This window comes from Apodemus sylvaticus, chromosome 4 (genome assembly GCF_947179515.1).
Source record: "Apodemus sylvaticus chromosome 4, mApoSyl1.1, whole genome shotgun sequence".
Lineage (NCBI taxonomy): Eukaryota > Metazoa > Chordata > Mammalia > Rodentia > Muridae > Apodemus > Apodemus sylvaticus.
In genome coordinates, this window is record NC_067475.1 from 11,794,475 (window position 1) to 11,818,906 (window position 24,432).

At 39.2% G+C, this 24,432-nt stretch overlaps 1 protein-coding gene across 11 annotated transcripts in view; it reads left to right on the forward strand.

The window, feature by feature from the left end:
• Positions 1-24,432, forward strand: part of Adgrl2 (adhesion G protein-coupled receptor L2) — a 175,144-nt gene that overhangs the window by 30,767 nt on the left and 119,945 nt on the right. For all 11 annotated transcript variants that reach the window (XM_052178963.1, XM_052178962.1, XM_052178966.1 and 8 more), the window contains exon 2: positions 5,554-5,725. In XM_052178963.1, coding sequence (XP_052034923.1) covers positions 5,653-5,725 — 73 coding nt within the window. In that variant the 5' untranslated portion in view covers positions 5,554-5,652. The remainder of the gene's footprint in view (positions 1-5,553; positions 5,726-24,432) is intronic.

The window sequence follows — 24,432 nt, forward strand, 5'->3', positions numbered from 1 at the left end:
ATTGGTACCCTTGTCTGCCAGGGTTAGACACAGGGAGCTAGCGAGGAGAGGAGAGGGTGGGACTACTGGTTGGCCACGTGGTTTTAAGGTTTCAGCTTTGCCACCTCCGCCCCCCCCCCCGCCTCCCCCCCTCCCCGTGAGGTCCTTAGGAAGGGAAGAAAATAAGCTCAGAGTCCAAAGAAGCATCGGGTGTTGCGAAGGGTTCCGATGAGTGAGCTTGAAGGATCACCCTGGCATTCTTAGGTCCAGCCTGCCTGTGATGGATGGAACAAAAAGTACTCAGGAAACTGAAAAGCCTGACTGAGCATTAGTGGAGTTGATAGGGATCTGTAACTCAGTGGGCTCAAGGGGTGTGGGGAGGCCGGTCTCTTCCTCCTACGAATTTAGGTAAAATATGAAAAGCTGCTTTTTTTCCTGCCCCCACCTCCCACCTTTTTTTTTTTTTTTTTTTTTTTTTTTTTTTTTTTTTTGTGCTGGGAAGCCTGTTAACGATTAAAATTTTATAGTGGAAATGAGATCAGAAAGAATGCTTTTGTGAAGCCACCCTTGGTTTTCATTTAGAGTCGACACACATTAGTGTGTCGGCTTTAGGCTTGTCCAGAGCTTGCTTGCTTTGTTTTCTGTGTATGCATGTAGCACGAGTGTGTGTGCAGTGTCAAGGAGTCTCAACTCTGGTCATTCCCAGGCTTAGCGGGTCATTTCCCCTCCTGGCTTTCTGCAGGCAGTGTTCTCAGCAGTTAAACGATTCTTCGTTGTAGTAACCTTGCTTTTGGGAGAGAACTCTGCTTCATTCATCAGCTTTAGCTAATTTTTGCTAAGTTTTCTTTCTCTTTAATTGTCATGGATGTCAAGTTCTGTTGGCACGGTGATGATGCTTATCGGAGACTCAGCCTTCTATCTTCTGTCCTTTTATTTTTTTTAATATTTTTATTTTCTATATTCTTTGTTTACATTCCAAATGATTTCCCCTTTCCCGGATCCCCCCTCCTCATATGTCCCATAAACCTTCTTCTCTCCATCCCTTCTCCAATCACCTCCCTCCTTTTTCTCTGTCCTTTTAAATGTGAGTTCCGGCCCACCCCCGCATAATGTGGCTGAGAACTGGTCAGTGGGGTTTCCCTTTCAGGTCCTCTCTCTTGACAGTTTAAGGCACAGGGATGTTTATTGCAGCTGTTAAACAAAAAAGCAGGTTGCCGACCACAGCCGAGTCTGAACCGTCCAGGGCTGTTGGGATGTGCGGTGCTGAGCAGTATTCCTGGAAGTCCCTTCCCAGCTGGGAGAGGCTTCCTAGTAAGGGAGACGTTAATTGACTTTTTACATGGCTCAGTAATAGGATGTGTAGATCTGAAGAGGTCACAGCTGAGGCAGGGGAGACAATGGCTTGCGGTTCACAGAAGCAAGTTAGGATGAAATAGCTGGGATCTTCGTATTTGGAGAATGACACAGAACTTGTCCATCTGCAGTTGGCGTGTGCTGAAGATTCTAATTACAGCCAGGTCGAGGAGCCCCGGGTTTATTAGGATATATGATACAGAGTATAAATTGTTACACAGTGTCACTCTGTCCATTCTTTACCCTTGCGGTGCTAAGCTTTCTGATGTGTTTGGGAAAAGATTTTCTGAAAATCTAACACAAATAAGCAGTCAATCTGAGGTATTTTTCAAAGTAATCTTTTGATTGTTGGAAGGATATTCAGTACCCTGTTTCTGCTTCTCTTCCTATGTTTTATTTTGCTTTGTGAGAACTACCTGGCCTCCATTTTTTAAGGTTGCAGCCTTTTAAATATCTATCATCTATCTATCTACCTGTCTCTCTGTCTATTATCTATCATCTATAATCTATCTATCTATCTATCTATCTATCTATCTATCTATCTATCATCTATCTATCTATCTACCTGTCTCTCTGTCAGTCTATTATCTATCATCTATCTATCTATCTATCTATCTACCTACCTACCTACCTACCTGTCTGTCTGTCTACATACCTACTTACCTATTATGCCCAGGAGACCGTTAAATGGTAATCCACCTGCCTCAGTCTCCAGTATGTTCAGATTGTAAGCCCTCAGCAGCATGCTAGGACGTGTGTCAGTGCTTTGAGTTGGTGTTTGCAGGTAGTTTGAAGGGTTGCTCTGGAAGCCCCATGGATGCCTGTGAGTTTCCTTAGGCTCCAGTTCACTTCAGAAACAAAGCTTTTTGGATTCCTGTCACCATATTTATTTATTCATTCTATTCTTAGCTGATTGTGGTGTGTAAGTATTTCAGTGTTCATTAACATTTGTTCAGTGAAGGGTTGTTTTTAATTTGGATCACAGCAGTAAAATCTGACTTAGTTTTCAGAAATTGCACTCAAAGTATGAACTTCTGGAAATAATTTTATTTGATGTGAAAGTGATTCCTTATAGGTTGTAGAATGAGGAAAATAAATTTGATATTCTTTTCCTTGCTGCACAGGCAGATGAACTCTATCTTATTTGCATAAAATAATCCACAGTTTTATACATTCCAGAATCTTCTATTTACCAGAAACAGCCAATTATACTGGGTCTCCCAGTCAAGTGGACTGTGCATTGTAAAGTGCATTTCACATTCTCAAGCCTTAAGAGTACATGGGATCCCATTGCGCAAAATCTGCTTCTGAAGTCAGTGTGCTGGCCAAAGACCACAATAGAGGTCTTGGTTGTGTGGTTTCTCCTGCCTTTCCCTCTCACAGGCTGTCCTATCTTGGCAGCTGTTTCCTACAAGGCAGACATCAGCTCTTGATTTCTTCCTTCCTTTTCTCCCCACAAACAAGGACTCTTTCAAATAGTGGGTGACCAAAGACAGACGGATCTTGGATCGCTGTAAGAAACTGGAAACAAGTTTCAGAGTGGTGCAAGTGGGCATGCTGCCTGTGTGGAGAGCTCGCTGAGAGAAAAGAACCCATTGGAAGGAAAACTTGGACAGACAAAATTCCTTACTTGAGCACGGGGCCATCCAAAGGCTGGCTCAGTTTTAGTTGTAGCAATGAATGCATATCATTCACATATTGAATCCCTTTCTGTGCTGTTTGGTCAGGTGACTGAGGAGATTGAAGCGTGTGAGAAAATGTTCAGTGATGAGGAGTTGGGTGTCAGAGCCCTAGCCTTTTGATCTGTCTAATGCAGAATAACTTTCAGTCTTGAGACAAGAACTTTGCCACAGGAAGGTAAACTGCAAGTCTACTTCAGGTTATCTTTTAACGAACCCTGGGGAAGGGTATCGGGCGAGCTGGCTGGTTCTGCCTATGGAGGAGTGTCTTGCCTTCTTTAAGTCTTGATGTCTTTCTTTTTTTCTGGGTCATTTGAATTCAGAGGAGGAAGAAACACCTCACCTCTTAGTTTTTGTTTTCTTTCCTTTGATAGCCGAGCGAAGTGTATGCTGGTGTTCTTAGAGCTGTCTCCTCCCCAGGGGTCCCCCTAGTCATGGCCATACCTAAAAACCCTTTCAGAGCTAAAATACCGGGCTGATGTGTACATATGCATATACAAGGGTGTAGACAGACATAGTTCTATCCCTTAACCTGTAGGCATGATAAAACCAATTCCTTATAATAGAAGTGTCTCCATCGCCTTTCATCTGAGACCGCTGTGGATTTTTATATGCAAATGCTAGAGAGTAGATTCAGAGTAATTTGTTTCTTACATCCTTTTTGGTATATTTGTTGCTGACAGCTGTGATAATCCCTTTGTAGTTTGATGAATGTTATATTTCAAACCATTTAGATTTTGACCGCTTTTCCATTGAAGTTGCATCACGACAGAATAGAGGGAGCTGCTAATAGAACATGGTACATGGGGCTTCTAACAAATATCAGGAATTCGGGTGATGTGACAGAATACTTGATGAGCAGGGGAATGGTGGGTGGCTGTTATTTTTCATATGTTAGCGATGATAGGATGTAAATCAGTAAGACTTTGTTTTGAGTCATATGTACAATCGGAGAGAGGCAAGGAATAGAAGTGACATTACTTCCCACTGTTTAAAACTCTTCAGTTAAGGCTGGGGTTGGTAGCTCAGTAGTAGAGTTCTTGTTTCGCAGATATTAGCCTTGGGTTCTCCCAGTCCTGCCCACAGCAAACATAACCAGTTTCACAGTTGCAGCTTGTGAGGGGTTCCTTTTTTTTTAAAGATATATTCTTTATTTACATTTCAAATATTGTCCTCTTTCCTGGTTTCCCCTCCAAAAATCCCCCAACCCCTCCCCTCCCCTCTCCCCCTCCTAACCTACCCACCCACTCCTACTTCCCCATCCTGGCATTCCCCTACACTGGGGCATCTAGCCTTCTCAGGACCAAGGGCCTCTTCTCCCTTTGAGTCCAACAAGGTCATCCTCTGCTGTATATGCATCTGGAGTCATGGTTCCCTCCATGTGAACTCTTTGGGTGGTGGTTTAGTCCCTGGGAGCTTTGGGGGTACTGGGTGGTTCATATTGTTGTTCCTTCTATGGAGCTGCAAACCCCTTCAGCTCCTCGGGTCCTTTCTCTAGCTCTCTAGCTTGTGAGGGGTTCTTTAACAGTGGTTTCCTTACTGTGGGTGGGTGGACCAGAAGGTTCAGATGTATTTGGGAGCTGTCTTCATTTCGTGTGCATGGTGAGGCTCTGTGGCTCTTTACACTACCCTACCAGAAGTAGACCATTTGTCTGGAAGGCTCCCAGTGGGCTGTCCCTGTGATCCTAGGAGCTCAGGTTGAGACAGGAAGATCCTCAGTTTCAGAATAACCTAGAATTAGATGCTGTCTTAAAAAGAAAAGAAAAGAAACCCCCAATGCCCTTGAAGATACAGTGTTCACAGTCTTTGGGTATATATTCAGGCCCAGTAGACTTGGTGATGCCACTTTCATCTTAACTCCCATCTTATTCAGAGGAAAGCAGTGCTAGGAAACCTAGGGCTTTAAAGGATGTTGTCTTGAGATAGTAACTAACTACTCCTTCTGTGACTAGTTAGCAGGGAAGTACTGCTTGGGATGGTATTTTGATTGTCTGTGTAGTAAATGAACATAACTTGCATGTTATTAACCATTTACCTTTGTCTAGAAAAAATGACCTCATCAGCTCTGTAATCCATTACACAAAATACTAAATTATACTGCTGTTACTGTGATCAACAAATGCTCGAGTATTTATACATTTATCTAGAGATTTTTTTCTATATTCTAAAGCTAGTTTTTTGCTCAAAGGTTAATGTCATAGAGAGACAGATGTATTGTCTCTCAAGCCATTTTCTGAGCTTCCGTGCTTTCCTGAGGTATTATCATTACTAGAAAGAACACACACACACACACATACACACGCACGCACACATACATACATACATACACACACATACATATGTTTGCCTACACATTTGGGGAGCTTTTTTTCAGCATGTCTCAGATATTGTGTATGTAGCAGCAGTTACCTTTGTGGATATGCAATCAGCATGTATTTCATAGTTAAGAAATGGAGAGAAGGGAGTTTTGCTACTTATGCATTTGCTGTGATGACATACCAGGGTCTTAAAGTAAGTGATTGATTTGTTTGCTTTTTTTCAGATATGAGGATCAATGATGCAGACTGCTGGGTTCGATGAAGCTGGGCATTTATAACTGATTCATTAAGGAATACAAAGAAAATATTTAAAGGGATCAATAATGGTGTCTTCTGGCTGCAGAATGCGAAGTCTGTGGTTTATCATTATAATCAGTTTCTCACCGAATACAGAAGGTAAGACATGTTCATTTTTTCTAAAACCCAGGAGAACCTGAAGGATCCCATTTGCTTTGCTATTTGTTAAAGTGGCTACATTCTTATTTTGTTATTTTAAAAGTGGGTATTGAATTTTTTTTCTTTGTGATTAAATTACATTCATTACACTGTTTTCTGGTATAAAAAATGATAGCTAGATACCTTATTTTGTATTTTATATCAGATTATAAATTTATAAAATAATTCTCAACATGTGCCAGTTGCCTTTATTCTAGAAAATTTGAATTCTTTTGTCCTGAATCCTTTCACTAGCCTTTTCTTTTAAACTCTGTTTTTGAAGTCCTAGTACTCAATTCTGCCTGAGTCATATTAGTGCAACATCTGAAATAAAATTCCTCATTTATGAATACACAGCTCACTCTTTGCAGTGCAAAATTTTTAGAAGAATAACAACTTTCCCTGTACTTAAGAAAGACAAAATTTCTACCACTGAATTATAATTCCATTCTTTATAAAATGTGTAAATTATAAATTGTGACTATAGCTTTTATTAAAGACCTAATTTTCAAAGAAAATTAGGATTTTTTCATGGATTTTTAAAAAATTCTAAATAGTGAGAACTATCATTTATTAGTTTCTAAATGCATCTTTTGATACCCATTATTTATAGACCTCATTATTATTCACTTAATAAAAAAAACCAAAAATCCTCACAAAGGTGCTCTTTAGACAAAGCTGGAAGATACAACCTAGTAAAATCCAGCTACGAGATCATGGCAGTATTTGTATTCAGCATGAAACAGAGTAACTTTAAAGCATCTTTTGGTAATATCTATGTATACAGTGGAGTTTTTTTTTTTTTTGAATTTCAATATAATAAAGCACTGGACTTATTATGTATACTTTTTAGTATTCTAGTTTTTGACATATTAATAGCCTGATAGGGAAAAGTTACATTATCAACTCTAGAAAAGCCATTGTTCATTGTGTTTGTAAAGAATTTCCAACCAGCTCAACATTTTCATTTTTTCAAAAGGAATTGTGCAGATTACTTGGTTTAAAGTTGTGTTTTCTGCCTGCTCTCCCTGGTCCCTGCATTGGATATACTACCAAAACTTAATAATGTAATTTAAACGATTAACATACTTAGAAATAGTTGAAAATAGTTCCATATCCAGAACACACACACACACACACACACACACACACACATTCACTTGAAAGTTACAGGCAGGCTAGTATTTAATTCAGAGATGACACAGTTCTTTGCTTTAGAGGTGAAGATAGGCAATCTGAAAGTGTATTATGTTAGAATAACTAGTACTATAATGATAAACAGGCCGAAACTGAGTTTAATAATAGGAATCTCAGGCTTGGATTGCTGTGAAAATCATATGTATGGTCTATAATTTTGCATCTGTTTTTTTGGGAAAAACACTGTCTGAATCCCTGCTGTTAGATTTGAGTGTTTCTTATACATTGAAAAAGATTCCAGGTGTGGACCAACGGCTCATTAGTCCAATAATGAAAAATTTTCCAATCAAGATGGAGAGCCCTCTGCCAGCACAGTCGCTTCGCTCTGTAGGGGGCGGTGTGCAGAGGATTTTTCATGACACGCTGTCGTTTTATTTGGAGCGTCACCTCTCAGGTCAGGATTCATATCCGCTCTTAAGAGAAATTTCATTTTTGCCTCATCAGGCCAGGGGTGCGTTGCTTTTGAAGGAATTCCCTCCTACTGGCACGAAAAGAGCCTGGGAGGGACTCACACTGCTGGCTTTAAGAGTAGCCGCAGTGAGCACACACCGCTAGAGCATGTAGGCGGCGGCTCACGAGTTTGTCTTAGAAGAGTTGCATACACACTGGCCGCCTTTATTACCAGAAATCAGATAATGACCTGAGGATGCCCGTTGAGAAACTAATCAAAGTTAGGTGTTCAGGCGATGGGACAGAAGTAGAACTCCAACTCTCAGCCATTAAGCTTCTTCATGGTTTTTCTTTTTCTTCCTTTTGTGTGTGTGTGTGTGTGTGTGTGTGTGTGTGTTCTTGGGATTAAGAGATGCACACGGCGGGCCTCTAACTCAGGAGCTCATGTTCCTCTGCTGAGGACGGGGACTGGAATCCATTGGGGTTCAATAGGCCATTGCAGTGAGACACCCTGAGATGTACCATGGACTGAACCTGCCTGCCAAGCCATTCCTGGCATTATTTAACCTGTTTTTATAGTTCTTCACCCTTTCTGTAGAATCCAAATAATAAGAATTTTCATAGCATTAAAGATGAAAAATGGTGATGGTCCCAACCAAGCTGTGCCTCGCCCAAGTTCATGGCCTTATCTACATCTCCAGGGCTTTTATTTTCTCCTGTGGACATGCTTTGTCCTTGGAAGAAATGTGGAGGCGCTCTGTAGTTTTGAATTTGGACTGCATAAGTACCCACAAGAGGTGTACCTCCAGATATGTGAGGGGTCTATCAGTACCTAAACAATTCTTGGCTCTATGACATATTACTTGGGCAAATTCTTGTACTTTTTGTTGTTTGTATTATTTTCCCAGTGCTGGGCTGGACTTGAGGTCCTTGTGCTTACCCGGGGTTACTGTGCCACTCAACTCTGCCCTCACTGCTTCCTGTGTGTACCCAAAAAGCAAATTCGATACCCATTTGAAATGTTTTAAGATAATAAAGCTAATTATTTGAAAAGTTAGCTGTGTGTATTGTTTGTCAGCCAGTTTATCTTGTGATTTTTTTTTTCCCAAAATAGCAACAATGCTCTCTTAAGTCTCCTATACAATACTTTGAAGATTGTAGGATCTCTTTGTAAACAGTGACTGTATCATGAAGCTCATACTTTGAAACGTTTTCTAAGTCTTCCATTTAATTGATTCATAGTTCTGTGGAGCTTACCTTGTCTTTTACTGGTTAGTTCTGTTGAGAACCTGGCATGCTTTGATTATTTTGGAGAATTTTTATAAGCATAGTGACCCACTGTGGAATCATGTATCCGTAAGAAGAAAAGTAAATGACTTTTTATGTCCTAGAGAATTAAATTATGCTATATAATGGGGCCCTGACGAGCGTAAGTCAGACACATGAAGGCTCGCTCAAGTGACAGGTTACAAAAAACAGCAGTTCTTCAGCAAAGCCCATGATAGGGTTTTAGGCCGTGTTCTTTATGCCATAAATGTATCATTAGACCTCAGGCCTCTGAAGTCTAGTTAACCAGCTCAGATTACATTGTTGTTTATCACAGCTTCAAAGAAAAAGGCTGCAAGAAAGGCAAATGGCAAATAAAGATTCACCTTTTTGTAAAAATCAAGAAAATCTGAGAATATACTGGTGCATATAGTTGAAAGCCAGTTTCTAAATGGCTGTTCAAACTAATGCTATTTGACTAAACTGGTATTTTTAATATGTAGCTATGGATAGGTATAAATTAGAAAAGTTATTTTGGTACACTAATATTTCAGAATAGTCTTGAGTTTTGTGGGGAAAAATGATTCTTCTCCACTGCTAAACTGAATTGAGAGTAAAACAGTTTAGATCACTAGAATAATTGTTCTTTAATTCACATGATATAGTAAATATGCATTACCATGAGCCTGCATGCACACATGCACATACGTAACATGTCAGCTTCCCAGAATCAGGGAACGTCCCTGCCTGTTGATGTCTGGTTTCCAGTAATCAGCTAGTCTGTATCCATCAGGGAAGAATGTTATTCTTCGGAAATCTCATTGTCATGGAGGCGGGTTAGGAGCTTTTGGATAACTGTGAGAAGTGCCCAGTCCTCACACAGGTTAGGCAGTCATAGTCACCAACTCATGGTCCTATTTTGGATTGTAAGGTTTGGAAATTAATTTTGAAAAAAAAATGTGATTTTGTTTTTCCAAATTTTTTTTTATTTGCTGTGATTCAGAAATCTGTAAAACCATTTGCTTTTTTGGGGTTCATGTTTGCATCTTGAATTTTATTTTATTTATTTATTTTTAATCCTGGTGATCAGGCTCCTTGCGCATAATTGTTTGTTTGTCTTCATCTGTTTTGCCAGTAAACTAAGAGAAGAGGGGGAAAATTGAAGCAGTTACACTAAATTGCCAAAATCCCATTAGCGGCTAGGGGTGAGCGCATTTCCGTGGTGCTCCTAGGCTCAGTCTGGTGTTTTCAGGGAGGCATCTTGTTCTCTTTCTTCCTGGAAATGCCTGCAGGGCTCCTGAGCCAGCCGACTTACAGAAGCCATGTTCGATTTCGCAGCTTAGCGTGCTAGCCTACTTCTGTTCATTTCAGTGTGTTTGATTAGTTGATGTCTAAAACATGAATTTCCAGCAAGGTACATGGGGATTTGGCTGTATGACTCCTATTAAACTTAATGGAAGTCATAACTCCCATTAAATTAATAGGAATTGTGTCTGTGCTCGTTGCATAGCTAATGTAACCCCATTGTTTAAACTCAGAGATTGGGCAAATTAGCATCCATTCAAAACAAAAGCGTTTACCTTTTTCCCCATATTTATATTTTTACTGCAGACTGATGCTATTTTACTTGTTAAGCAAGCAAGCACTTAATTCTGTCTCCTCTTAGGGCACCTTACACTGTCCTTATTGTGCCTTGTGAGTGTGCAGTTTCATTGTGGCAGTGTTTTCCATAGGTGATGATGTATAATGTGATTTAAAAATGTAAATTTAATTCCACTTATAAATTGTACAAGACAGGGTCATATCCGAATATGATGTATAGCACAGTTACTTAGTTTCTAGCTCAAGATATATTGTTTTTCTGAATGTGACCTATAGTTGCATAAATTAAAATATTAGGCACATGCACTTGTGCTTTGAAGAACTTCCTTAATAGTATACTTGGGTCATTTGGGCTTGTTTGTTTTTGAGACAAGGTCTCTCTACATAGATCTGCTTGTCCTGGGACTCACTTAACATAGAACAGGCTGGACTCCACCTCCGAGATCCACCCATCTCTGCTTCCCAAGGGCTAGGATTAAAGGTGTGCACCTCTACTTCTGGCACATCTATTTTGCTTGTAATTAAGTGCATGTGTGTCGGCCTATTCGGCTGCTCTGTGCATGTCAGTGCAGGAAACACTGCTATCTTGAACCGTTGGAGTTCCAGGCTGTTCTGAGCCACCCATGCTGCTGCTGCAGGAAGGAGCAGGGGTACCTCTCCAAAAATCCCCTATGTGGGTCATTGTATCTATTAGTTCTCACAGCTAGTGTAGACTGTTTCCTAACTGGAGACTAAAATCACAAACATGATTTTTTTTTTTTTACCTTTAATTCTGACTTTCTGTTGTATTCCACTTTTACTTCTCTGATGTGGCAAAAATATTGTTCAGGTCATCTTTGCTTTCACTGATGAGTCCTTCCATGACTTTTGAAAACATATGGTAAATCAGTATGTCCATCACAACAGCTACCCCCCTAACTCACTAACATTATGCATGTCCTTGGCGATGTGTACTTTCCAAGTTTTAATTTTCTGCTGGAAAAGACTGTACCAAATATTTATAGATGTTATGATTTTTTTCAAAGTAAAGTACATTTTAGAAATACTGATTTTTTTACATGCAAATTAGGCATTTATCACCTTTATTGTTACATTGGCAATAATCAATAATATATCCAGGGTACCTTATGAGACGCACGAGCATTGGAGCACCATCCTTTTGGAGGCCTTCCATTCTGTTCATTATTTGCTATTCACTTGCTTCAGCTCTGCGGAGCCAGTTTCCTTATTTTTAAATTAACGTTCATTTTTGCTTTAAAATCTACCGAAGAGTTGGGTCGCAAAATCTTGAGAAAAAGATACTAGGAGTGATAGAACATAACTATTAATGAGTCCCCGGTATGCCTTGCAAACCCGATTTATCTTCCGTGTTACTAAGGGAGTGTCTCCCTGGAACATATGCTCGCTACCCTGTGGCATTCTCATTTCTCTTCACCTCCTCTGCGTGACAGAGAATGACATATGACAGCCATACAGGCTACATGTATTAGACATCAGTGTGGATTAGTGAATATCTCCTGACATCTTTCAACCCTGCCTCTGAACTCCTTTTGTCAACTTGACTGAAGTGATTCCAAGAGAATACTAGTCCCGGCCTTGGGATCTCGTGGCTAAAATGCAAAGCTGAGAACGGAATTCCCTATCTTCGCTCCAGGAAGCACAAACAACATTTATAATCCCCTCTTATCTGCGTGGGGCTCTCCTGACTCTGACTTTCATGTCCGCCATGATTCTTGCTTTGAGAGCTTATCTTTCTTAAAAGCATCTCCCCGCTTTTATTCTGAGTAAACACAACACATCTTTGTGAGAAAAGATAATTAAAAAGAATCACGATAACAATGTAACATTGTTTACACTTAGAACCTTTTATAGTATTTTCCTTAGACACATCTTATTTTTATTTTCTACAATGTACATAGAGATGTTGTAGATAAATACAAAATCATGTATGAAACAAAGTTAAATTCATTTTGCATCTATTATAGAGATAATGGCCTTAAATAGCTGTTATAAAATTCATCGTCTATACATTTAAAAAGGTTTACCATCAACCTTTAACCTTCGCTTAACAGACACTTGTTCTTAATTTTTTTTTTTTTGTTTAGGTATTAACTAGATAAATACCTTTATAAGAAATATTTCTTGTGTGGTGACTTGTTTCCTAAGGCTGGAATCCTAGACTTCTGACTAGTCGGAGACATAGGCACGGAATTGCCTTTTATAAGAGGGTACATGTTGTTAAGAGAATGCTGATGTCTGTATACTTTATGAGCAGTGATGCAGAATTAAATAAAGGCCTTCTTTCTGAATTTCTAAATTGGGGACTAGTTATGAGGATAAAAACATTTTTTTAGACTTAGTCGTCAAGCCGTTGAATTTCGATGCGAACTTCTCCTTGGTTTTGTCTCTTTTCTGGTGACTTCAATTCATTGATGGTAGTTTGAAAATGGCATTTTTTTTTTTTGAAAATATTTTCTAGTTTGCCTGGTAGTTTAATGTTTATATTGCTGGGACACATTCCTAGAAAAATTTAAAATGAGAAGATTTTGTTATAAAATAATAAGACACCAATTAAATGCAAAATAACTACCCTGATTTTGTTGCATTTGCCTTGCTTCTACTCCCTTTGGTTTGTAGCTGTTTTCCTCTCATTTCCCCCCATTTTTATGCTAAAAACCTCTTACATCAGTGTCTTAAATATTTCTTCGGTTGCATTTTCCCATGAGTCTAAAGTATTTATAATTGAAATTCGTCACTGCTCAGGGTTGACCCCAGGGCTTTGTTCACGCTAGGCAAATGTTCTACTTTGGGCCACATTACATGTTTAGCCCCCAAAATTCTGAAGTTAGTTAGGTAAAATGAAGTGAATATTGACCCAATTCTCTGTGTGGTTAAAGTTGATATAAAGTCAAAACCAGATTATCGTAGCAATTGTTACAAACACAACAGAAAAATCAAGCATAGAAACTTTTTTATTTTCAATGATTTATCCTTGCTTTGAAGAGATTTCTTTTTGCATGGAGCCTCAAAAAAAAAAAATCAAGATTTGGCTTTATGCAACATATGGGTGGATAGACTGTTAAGAAAGGTAATAGGGAGGGAAGTTGTGACTGTCTGAGTTAAATATTTAAAAATAATTAAAATAATTTTAAAGTAGTAAATATTTAAAATTGAGCTCAAAGACAACATATCTTAGAAATCCTTCAGCTTTAAAAAGAAAGAATTTCCTGGAACAAAATAGATTTGGATAATACAGTTGTTTTGTGGAAGGGATTACTTTGTAAAGGAGAGCCATGTAAAATTCTTTTATTTCCTTGCATATTTCTAAGGTGTTAGCTGTCCTTTTGTTATCATCTGTTTCTGTTTAACTGGTATATTTGTGGCTCAGTCATAAGGTCCAGTCTTCCTCCAAGCCCATCTTCCGCTGGTTTTTATTCTTTTTTTTTTTTTTTTTTTTTTTTTTTTTTGCAGGACTGGTAGGCCACCCCTCTCCTGAAAATCCAAACATTTGAGTACAATGCTCTGTTTTTGTTGTTGCCTGTGGCTTTTGCCCTAAAGTCTTGGAAATGGTCTCAAACCTGAAAGACTCTGAAATCAGGACTAATTCTAGTCCTAAATATTTTAGATAAGAGATAGTGAAGATCTAAAGTGATTGGTTCCCAGCCTGGTGTTAGATTCAGTCAGTGCTGTTCCTGTCTTACTGAAGCCAGCTGCTTCAGGAGAGCCTACCGGGGATTTTAAACTCTCTGTTTAGTTTTTTTTTGTTTTTGTTTTGTTTATAAGGTTAGATGGCTGTGGTTTGTGGTCATGTCCAGTGATTCAGACAGGACCCTAGTTAGGAAGGATTCTGGGATTTCTTGGGAGTCATGCTAAACCTTAAAAATCACAGCTAGTATTTACTGCCCATGGCTGTGAGTCACAGGAATCTGAAGACCCAGGATTCTCACTCAGTGTCTGGGGTGGGCTTGAATCATGACTGACATGTCCCGGAGTGTCAGCCATTGATAGCCTCTCCGAGGAGATATGTATCCTGGAGATGTGGTTATTAAAATGGTCAGGCAATCAGAATTTGCATGATAGTGATTTCAGTCATTGCCAGTCATTTGTTTTAACCCAGACAACGTGTTTGAAATACAGAAACAGCATCCTGCTCAGCTTTATGACCCTTATTAAGAAAAGAACGGGGGCGGTATCTCAGGATGCAGGGAGCCTTGTTATATTTTGTTACATTTTATTCCCAATTTGTATGCTTGGCAATGACCTTTTATCTGATGATTTGCTTTGAAAAAAAAAATCCCTGAACAGCCATGCTGCCTGGCCTCTCCTTAATATTCCCCACTCTTCCCACTTGGTCTGCCCTACTTTTATTTTACCCTACACAGATACATTATTTTAATAGCATCTTAATGCATTGTTTTATTGTTTAAAATAACAGTTAAGAAGCAGTCATGTAAAGTGAAACACCCTCTTCATCCTATCTCATTTGGAGAAAGTTTATTTTGTATTATTTTCAGGTAATTTTTTTTTTTTTTTTTAGTAACACAGTGATTATTTCACTTTGGTTTTGGTTTTGTGGCATGTTAGGGTTGCAAGACTGCAGGCCTGGATGGAGTGCCTCAGCACGGTCAGGGTCAAGAAAAGTGGCTTAAGGAAATTTTATGTGCTTTGGGTCAGATAATATTGCCCCTTGGCAATGTAACCAGAGATGCTCTATTTGTTTCTTTTCATAGCAGATAATAATATATCTGTGTAGTAGAAGTTATCCCTTTTTCAGTCTTTCAAGGACAAACATAGGTTACTGATAACATTTAACTTTATAAGAATAAAAATTGCTAATTAAATGTGTCTTCAGCAGTCTCTTGAGCTCTTGGAAGCCAGTATTAGAGTAAATGGCAAATTTGGAATGAAAAAAGTTGGATATGGGTACTTTTTAGGTTTTTTTCTATTCATTGTTGATAGGAGTTAGAGAATTTTAGACGTGAAGAGGCGGCTTGGAGATCAGCAGTATAGAATCTTGCACTTCACAGATGGAAGAAGCAAAGACCCAGGAAGGTTGCTCTTACCATCAAGCTTGTATTGTTGAGTTCAGCTTTGACCCCATAGCATGTTACCTTTGGCTTTTGCTGGTTGACAGAGATATTCCTACCACAGGAGGAATAAAATATATTCTCCAGAATAAAATATACTTCAAAATATTTTGTATATGGTTGTTTAACTTAATTAATGGCTATTTTCAAAGAGAATTCATTTCAAGGTTTTCTTTGTTCAATACCATTGCAGATTTTTAAAACTCTCTTGCTGGGCAGTGTAGCCACACATCTCTAACCTTGCAAAGGGTGAGGCAAGGGGAAATCACAAGTTCAGACTATTCTGGGTTAATCTGAGGCTAACTCGAGCTGTATAGGGAGAAGACTATGTCACCTCCTTCCCACAGAACAAAACAAAACAACAAAACAAAACACCAAAGCTATATTATAATCGACTTTGTGTTGCAACAAAATAACCCAGCTATGCAAACTCAGCAACTTTTAAAACATGTTCAAAATTTATAGCAAGAAGCATATAGTTTTCTAAATACAGTTTCCCTCTGAAGTTATCAGATCTTGATGAAAAGATAGACAACTGGTATTCTGAAAGCCTGGGGGTTAATTATAGATAGTTTGTATTTCTCAGTGATTGTCATCATCAAATAAAGTCAGGACTCCTTCCCTGACCCCCAATCCTTCTTCTGGTTGGGCAGTGGGTGGCTTTCTTTCTCTTTATTCTGCTTGCCACAGGAAGCTTGCTTAATCCTGGGCCCTGTTGTTAGAGTTTCAGCAAATAGAACATCCTGAATAGCTCTCAGAAGCCCTCACTCTCCTCCCATTAACTGTGGTTGCTGCAGCCCCTGCAGCCCTGCTCCCTTTACTAGAAAGCTTGCCTCCGAGAGCAAGCTCTCGCTCTGCTTGCTCCCTGAACAGTGCTGTTAATTGATGGCGAAGATTGAGTGGAAAATCTTCAGTGACTAGAAAATACCGGAGTTAGGTATGAATGAAGCCAGTTTGCAAGGTGGTACATCTTTACCTCTCGTCCCTTCTCTGTTTGAGCTAGAATGCTAAATGCAGAGGTCCACCTATATGCATTCAGAAATGTTAAGCAAAGATAAAACCGGAACCATTTAAGTGACAGCATTTGACTATTTGAATTAACTTCATGTTTGGCTTAATTTGTGACCCTAATTATTGCTAGTATTCGTGACTAGATTTTTAGTTTAGTGTCCTGCAGGGATTTAGAGCTAAGGCAAATGTAAGAATCATATAATTTCAAGTACTTTTGTTCAACAGATAAGACAAGTAAAAAGCATAATACTGTAAAATTCTGACAAGGTGTGAACAGATATTTCTTAATCATTTTGCTCAAAAAATTAAGCTAAGCCTAAATTAAAATAATACCTTGGTCTTTGGGAAGCCGATTTCATCAAAACTGGTGTATCCATATGTCTTCAGGCCACATAATTTTAATAAGGTAGCAAGACTCTGAAGTGAAGACATTCACATTTTTCACAGTGGATACTATGTATGTTTGGTTTTAAGTCCTTGGCTGTAGTTGAGATGGTATAGTTTTAGAAGAGAAGTTCCCATTTGTAACTAGAAAGGCGGACTTCTGTCACATGTGTTTTGGAATGCATTTCAATTGAGTACCAATCAGAGTGCATTTACAGAGTTGACATACTGCAGCAATTTAAAGGACACATCAAACGATTGACATTGGCTCAGGGTCTCACATGCCCTTCCCAAACACTCTCTTACTCCCCACCCACATACAGGCTTTTGAAACCTTCGGTTGGTTCAAAGCTGCTCTGTGACCTGGTTTGTTGGTAGATGCTAGCCTATGGATTACTAATGTATGTGTTGGAAAAAATTCACAAGTATCTGCCACAAGTGGATTCCGAGGGGTCATTGTGGATAAGCTACAAGGCTCTCTATGCTTGCAAAGTTGTAAGCTAGCATTCCGATCCTCCTGTGGTGCCTCCTACCCTCTCCTCTCCCCACACCTTCAGACTGTATGCTAACATCATCAGTTCTCTATGACCATTTAATGTTTCCTTTCTGGAAGGGTGGCACATGCCTGTGGTCTCACCCATTGTGAGGCACAGTCAGGATGTTTGGAATTTTGAAGCTAGGCTGGGCTACTTCGCATTCTATCTCAAACAAAACAAAACAAAACAAACAAAAAGATAATGTCTCCTTCAAAACAGTGCTGGTGATTTTTTTTTGAAATTTTGCTGGGGTTACTTTTGAAAACTGGTTTCTTTTGGAAGCTTAAGAAAAAACTAAAATACCCAGATCCTGGGAATCCAACTAACAGCACAGTGGAGTGCAGTAAACCACTGCCCAGGAGTGGGTAATGAGCACGGAGACTGACCAGTAGTTGGGAGGGCTTGCTTTATTGGACAGGCTGATTTATAGACGCCTTTTCCCACCCTGCAAGGCTCTGACTTTACAAACTCTTCCGCTTCCTTTTATATGTTCCAGTGAATTTTGTGAGGCCGGTGACAATACTTTATTCATGTTTGTTTGTTTGTTTATTTATTTATTATTTATTTATTTATTTATTTATTTGTGATAGTGCTAAGATTAATGTACTCCTGCCTTTAGTTGATTCCAAAACACGTTCAAGGAGATTTAGTGCCCAGGTAAGATTTTCACCGTGCTTCATCCGGGGGCCTGCAGTCGCAATGTGAGTGACTGAAAGCAGTTCTGTTCAAAGCAGAGAGGAGGCCCAGGCAATGCCCAGCTTACAGGAAGTGTCAGTGTATTAAAAACTTAATTGTAGCAAACACTGGCTACTCGGAGCTCAGAGCCTCATTCCTCTAGGGGTTCGTTTTTTTGTTTGTTTGCTTGTTTTTTAAATTATGTAGGTGACAGTAACCTTCTCAAAATCCACTCAGCTCGCATTGGTCTCTTCTCTCTGCACAAGGAACATCTTTCTTGGAAGTCCAGGGATGAACTCAGCATTATGCTGGCTTTCTGTGGTTTGGCATAATGCTTTGGAAGTAATTTTAGTGATATCAGTTTAGACACAACGAACAGTGGTTGTCTCTAGTTCTTTGAAAATTCTCATGATCTTGTCCTGTGATTGTCTCCTTTTATGAAGTAGGCATATTTGTCATCTGACAAGAAATGACATTTTGCTGTGATGTCTTACACAGACTTGCACAGCCTTTCTGAAAATATCTAGCTTGGAAGTTTGAATTTTCTTAGTGACCTAGCTGCAGACATTAAAGTACTTACTTATAGTTTGTGATAATAAAATGGGTTTTGTTGGGGCAATTTTCACAACATGTTATTTTAACATGAATTTCAATATGCATTGTGTGCTGCCTGCGTTTGAAACACCGTGTGTGTGTGTGTGTGTGTGTGTGTGTGTGTGTGTGCGTGTGCGTGCTCATGCAGCATTAAGAATTTCTTTTTCTCCTATAGTCAACATTAGTGAATGGATATCTGGGTTACATTGTTGTCTTTGTTTCTGTTGAACTTAAAAAATCACAGACTCTGTGTTGAGGTAAATACATGCTACATACTGGATACGTTTTAAAGTTTATTAATTTTGAGGAGGGAAGCACTGATTTAGAATGGTGGGTCAAATGAGCTGTGTTCTATATAACTGCTAAGAATCCTAGCCTCCAATAGGGTGGTGAAGGCAGCTTTCAGGAATGCCTTGAGCATGGGTTTAGGTTTTCCTGTTCTCATACCTGCACCTCTGTTAGGAGCCTTAGCTTTGAAACTGTTGCCTCTTGGATAAAGGATCATCATATCACATCTTAATCCTCCGTGGCAGTTATTTATTTCACAAAGTCATCTGTTCTAAAAATGAAAGTCAGATCCCGTTGGAAGCAACTCAAGTATAGATTGTTTTTTCATAGCACAGATGTAAGGGAGTTGTAATGGCACTTTGAGGACAAATGGATAATCCTAGGTAATTACCTAGAAGGATATAGTTATTCTAGGGAGGATGAGTTACAACATAATATGGAATATATATGAAAATAAATACTTATGGTCTGCAAGGACAGTTGATTAGTTTGCTATTTAAATATAAAATGTTTGTTATTTAAAGAATGTGAAAGTTTCCTGGGATTTATAGACGCATGAACAAACCATTACTTTAATTATATGTTTATAATAATTTGAAAAGTATGATCATACAGAGTCAGAGGGAGGGGGGTTGTGAACCCACTGATGACTCCATCAGGCTCCAGGAGGTAGTGTCGCTTCCTGGTCACTCGGGTGCTCTGATTGGACTGAATGTGACACAAAGCAAAACCACAAGTTGGTGATCTACAAAAGAGACCAATCTGGGGAGGACCGATAGATGTGGAGTGGAGGGAAGAGAGAGCGTGGGGAGCACTATCAGAATGTATTGTCTGCATATGTAAACAGTCAACAAACTTAATGAAGAAGGCTTTAAGATTTTTCTCCTTTATTTAGCATCTGCCAATGTGTATTCACTCACTGTTATGTCTCTGCTCACGTCTTTTCCTTGTTTCTTTATGCTCACAGTCTCTCTCATCTTAGAAAAATTATTGATATATTCTTCATTTACTAGAAATATAAACAAACATTCATGCTCTGGACACCTGCTAGGTATTGAACTATATACCCACCAAGAATTTTTAAAGAAATGAATAATCTTTAACTTTGCTTTTAAAAAAAGTTGGTATTTACATTAGAAACTGAAATATTACATCTAACATTGTGGCTCCCCTCCCTCGGCATTTTACAAAAAAAGAGCTGTCAGTCCATTCAAGAGTTAGGAAGGCAACCACAGCTGGTCCAGAAAGAGAGGGCCTAGCCAGCGCATAAAATTCCTGTCAGCGTTTCCACGCTGCATTCTTTTGGGGTATCTGTTATCACTGAATAGAAAACTGTTTCAAATTGACAGGCAGACAGAACAGAGTGCTGAATGTGTGAATTGGAATCATCACATCTACCAGTTCCCCTCACCAGGTGCCGGCTTGGAGCGTGCTTCCTTCCGCACACGTGTTGAGAGAGTGCCAGGAATGGTGGTTTTTTTTCCTTCTCCCCAATTATTCCTCCATCTCTGCCAGTGTCTAGATCTTCTCCTAAACAGCTTGCCCAGGTGTTTTTGGGGCACGCCTTGCAGGATTGTAGCACAGGGGGTGCAGGTGATTTCCTGGCAGAGGAGGCTGCTGAGCTGGGCCGAGAGAGCGTGCCCATCTGCGTGAGGATTGCGGCTTTCAAGGGATTCACCCGTGGCATGCCGAGAGCGGTCATCGTCAGTGTTTGTGGGTCTGGAGATGCCAGTGAGACTGTAATTGTGGGAGTTGGTGTTTAAAGAAAACGAGACTGCTTAATCAGGCTTTATGTTTGCATCTTTAAAAAAATACTTTGATTTTGCAAGCTATTTGGATAACTGGTGAAAATTTCAAGGATTGCAAAAAACATGAAAGCAACTCAAGTGTTAATGAAGGGACGTTGAAAGCGAATCTTGCTTCTTCCTAGTCTTTTCTTTTTTTTTTTCTTTTTTGATCTTACTGAAAAAAATTACTACATGATGTAATTGTTTTGAGTTTCTTGTCCTTTTTGAGAAAATTTTTTGTAATGTAATAATTATGGCATTTGAAGACAGGATTTAAAATTTTATTCTCTTTGAATGTATATCACAGTCAGTTGCTCAGAACTATTCAAATTAATTTATGCTAAAGCCCTTGTAACAGAGTTACTGTTCTTGAAATTAAACTACTTGGCTCATAGAATGATACTTTAATTAGTTTGGTTAATTGTGCTTTCTTGACTAATGTAAATATTTTTTTCTAGAAGAGTGTATGTTCTATCTTTTGCTTATCCCGTAGGCAGTGCATTTTCTTGATGCATTTTTCACTAAAGATTTTATATATATATATATATATATATATATATATACAGACACACACACACACATATATATTACTTTCATTTTTCTCATCTTTATATTGTGGAAAGATAATGAGGTGCTAAGTGTTTAGAGTATGAACATTTTATTTGGCTTCCTGTAACTTCTCTTGGCCTTTGAGAGTCTCACAGACATTGCGGTGACTACACAATGGTAGATGGAAGTTTCCCAGCATTCACCATTCCAAGGCACACTCTGGCCTTTATTTTCATTCGTACTGACTTGGTCGCCGTGTGCATTCAGTCAGCGCTCAGCAGTGACACTGTGGCTAGGGACATTTCTCATGGGGACAACAAAAAGTTAATTTCAAAAGCAGTAAAATGTGGTGCTAATTAGTCCAGTGGGTTATTGACATATAAAATATTCATTTTGTGTGTGTATGTGTGCGTGCGTGTGTGTGTGTGTGTGTGTGTGTGAGAGAGAGAGAGAGAGAGAGAGAGAGAGAGAGAGAGAGAGAGAGAATGAGACTGCCACAGAGGATAACCTGCAGGTGTTGGTTCTTTCCTTTTACCATATGAGTTCAGGAGATGGAACTCAAGTCATTAGTCTTGGCAGAAAGTAATTTTATCTGCAGATCCAGCTTGGGCATGATTCATGTTTTTAGGAAACATTTTATTTTTATTTATGTTTGCAAGTGCATGTGTAAGTAAGCCTATGCAACGTATGTGTGGATATGAAGAGTCCAAAGGAAGACATTGCATCCCCTGGTGCTCAGTTAGGGGCTGGACCAGTCAGAATTCTTAGCCCCTGAGCCATCTCTCTAGCCTGATAGGTTATATTTTCATTCACAGTTAGCATCTTAGTGGACTTGTGAATGTTGTGCAGCTTGAGCCTCTGTTTTATTTTCATTATAAAATTTCAAAATTCGGTCTTTTTAGAGTATTTAATATTGAACCTGGAAGTTACTGCTCAGTCTGATGACCTTAGTTAAATCCCTAGAGTACATGGTAGATGGAAAAACAGACTCCAATAAGTTTTTCTATGACCTACACTCATGTATACATGAGTGTGCACACACACATACACACAATGGCACATATGTTCCCATATATATATATATATATATATATATATATATATATATATATATATATATATATACATAGACACATTCATGCACAAACATATAAATAATAAATAAATATTTTACATTTATTTTTAATCATTTTCCAAATGATTAAAAATAAAATTGATGTTTAAAAAAGAAATATTCAAATGGCTGTCAATCGGTAATTATTTGGTTTCTGCCATGTGGTCAGGTGTCCTGTGCTGGACGTGACTCAGCATGTGTCGACCTTACCAACCAGGGTTTTAGAAAGAGCCATGTCCCTGTCAAGGTCAAGTTGTAGAGCTGAGCTGTCCAAACGGACTGGAGTTGGTCATGGGGTAGAGTGGGGTTGGGGGAGGCATCTTGGATGAGGGAGTCCAGCGTGGTTTGCACAGTAGGAGACCAGATATGACGGAGAGGATGAGTCACTCCACTCTCTTGTTGGTTGGGAAGAGATGCCTATGGCGGTTACTCTGAGAGGTTTGCAAGGTGAAGTAGAAACCAAACCTTATCCCAGAGTCTGTCTAGAGGCTTAATTATCAGGCTCAGAAATTCCCTTTGTACCTGCTACTTATTGTCTCTCAACTCGACTTTCTTACCCTCCTCAACTCTGTTGTCTGACTCAAGTTTCATCTCTCCCAGTTTGGTTTCAACCTGGCGTGTAGCATTTGGGGATCCACTCTAACCACAGAATTGCCGTTGTTTCCCAGTTAAAATTCTTGAGGGACGTATATAGGCTTTACAGGGTTCAGTAATGCGTGGGGCCATTTTTCAAAGAACCGCATAAATTGCCAGGGTTTTTGGTCTCTAGTTGCTCATGGGTTGGAAAAGTCTGTAATTAGAGTGTGAAGAAGGATAAACGCAGTGCTGGTGGCTGTGACCATTTGTATCTGGAATGTTAAAGCATAGGTGCCAGCAGCAGTCAAGGTAGATGATGAACTCACCGTAGTCGGATCTGGGAGGATAGGAAAGGGATGCTGGGGGTGCATCTGTTATAGCATCTGTATCTGTATCTGTATCAGTACCTGTATCAGTACCTGTATCTGTATCTCTATCTGTATCTGTATCCAGGTCTAGATCTATATAATATCTATATCTATAATATGTATAAATAATAGATACACACTAGCTTGAGTACAGTGTGTATCTAGTATGCTATATTAAGATCAATCCCAGTATTGTATGAATTGGGCGTGACGGCACATACCTGTGAAACTCTTGGGAAATGGTGGCAGGAAAATCAGAAGTTCAAGACCATGCTATACACATAACACACCCAAGCCCAACCTGGGCTACTAGGGAGACCCCCATCTCACAAGCAAGTTGGAAAACAGAGAGAAACAAATTTGATCTTTGTGGAGTCATTTTAATGAAGTTAATACTATTAAAATATGTTACTGTAGTGATTTGCAGAGACAAGCTTGTCAGTAGTATAATCAATTCCAGAATTAAAAATATTCCCAAAGCTTTAATATCCCATAATTTATAATGTGTTTACTGGAAGTCTTGCTTTGATTAAATAATAGATGTGAGTACACAGAAATGACGTTCTAGCTTTTCCCCAGACTTAGTACTTTCAGTTAAAATCTACAGCTGCCGTGACCCCTTATTGAACTCATCAAAATCTCAGGCACTGGGCTACATGTTTTATATTCACTGTCCTGGGTCATATTCCCAAATGATCTATGCAGTTCAGAGTATTTTGTCAAATTTGTAGCCGAGGAAATGAACCTATAGTTAGGAGAAATAGGCAGAGTAAATCAATACTGTGTAATGATTGCAGATATGTTCGTCCCCAGGACTAACACACAATTCACATAGCTTGTAAATTTGTATAAGGAATATCCACTTTTATATTATATTCATCTGTTTGTCTATTTATCATCTCTTTGTGTGTGTGTGTGTGTGTGTGTACTTGTGTGCGTGCGTGCATGTGTGCTTTCTGTCTGTCTGTCTGTCTGTCTGCCCTCTTGTGCCATAGAGGTCAGAACACAGCTTGCAGTAGAAGATTATCTTACTCTGCTCTGGGTCTCGAGGATGGAGTTCAGTTTGACAGGCTTGGCTGCAAGTGCCTTTCCCACCTTGTCAGCTCACAAGCATCTACTTTTCTTTCTTTGTTTCGGAGTGTTTCTCAGGGCCTCTACCATGGCTGTTGACCTGCCTGGTTTATGAAGAAGGAAGTGATTGTGAGGGGCTGTGCCTGCACGCGCACGGCTTCTGCTCAGCCCAG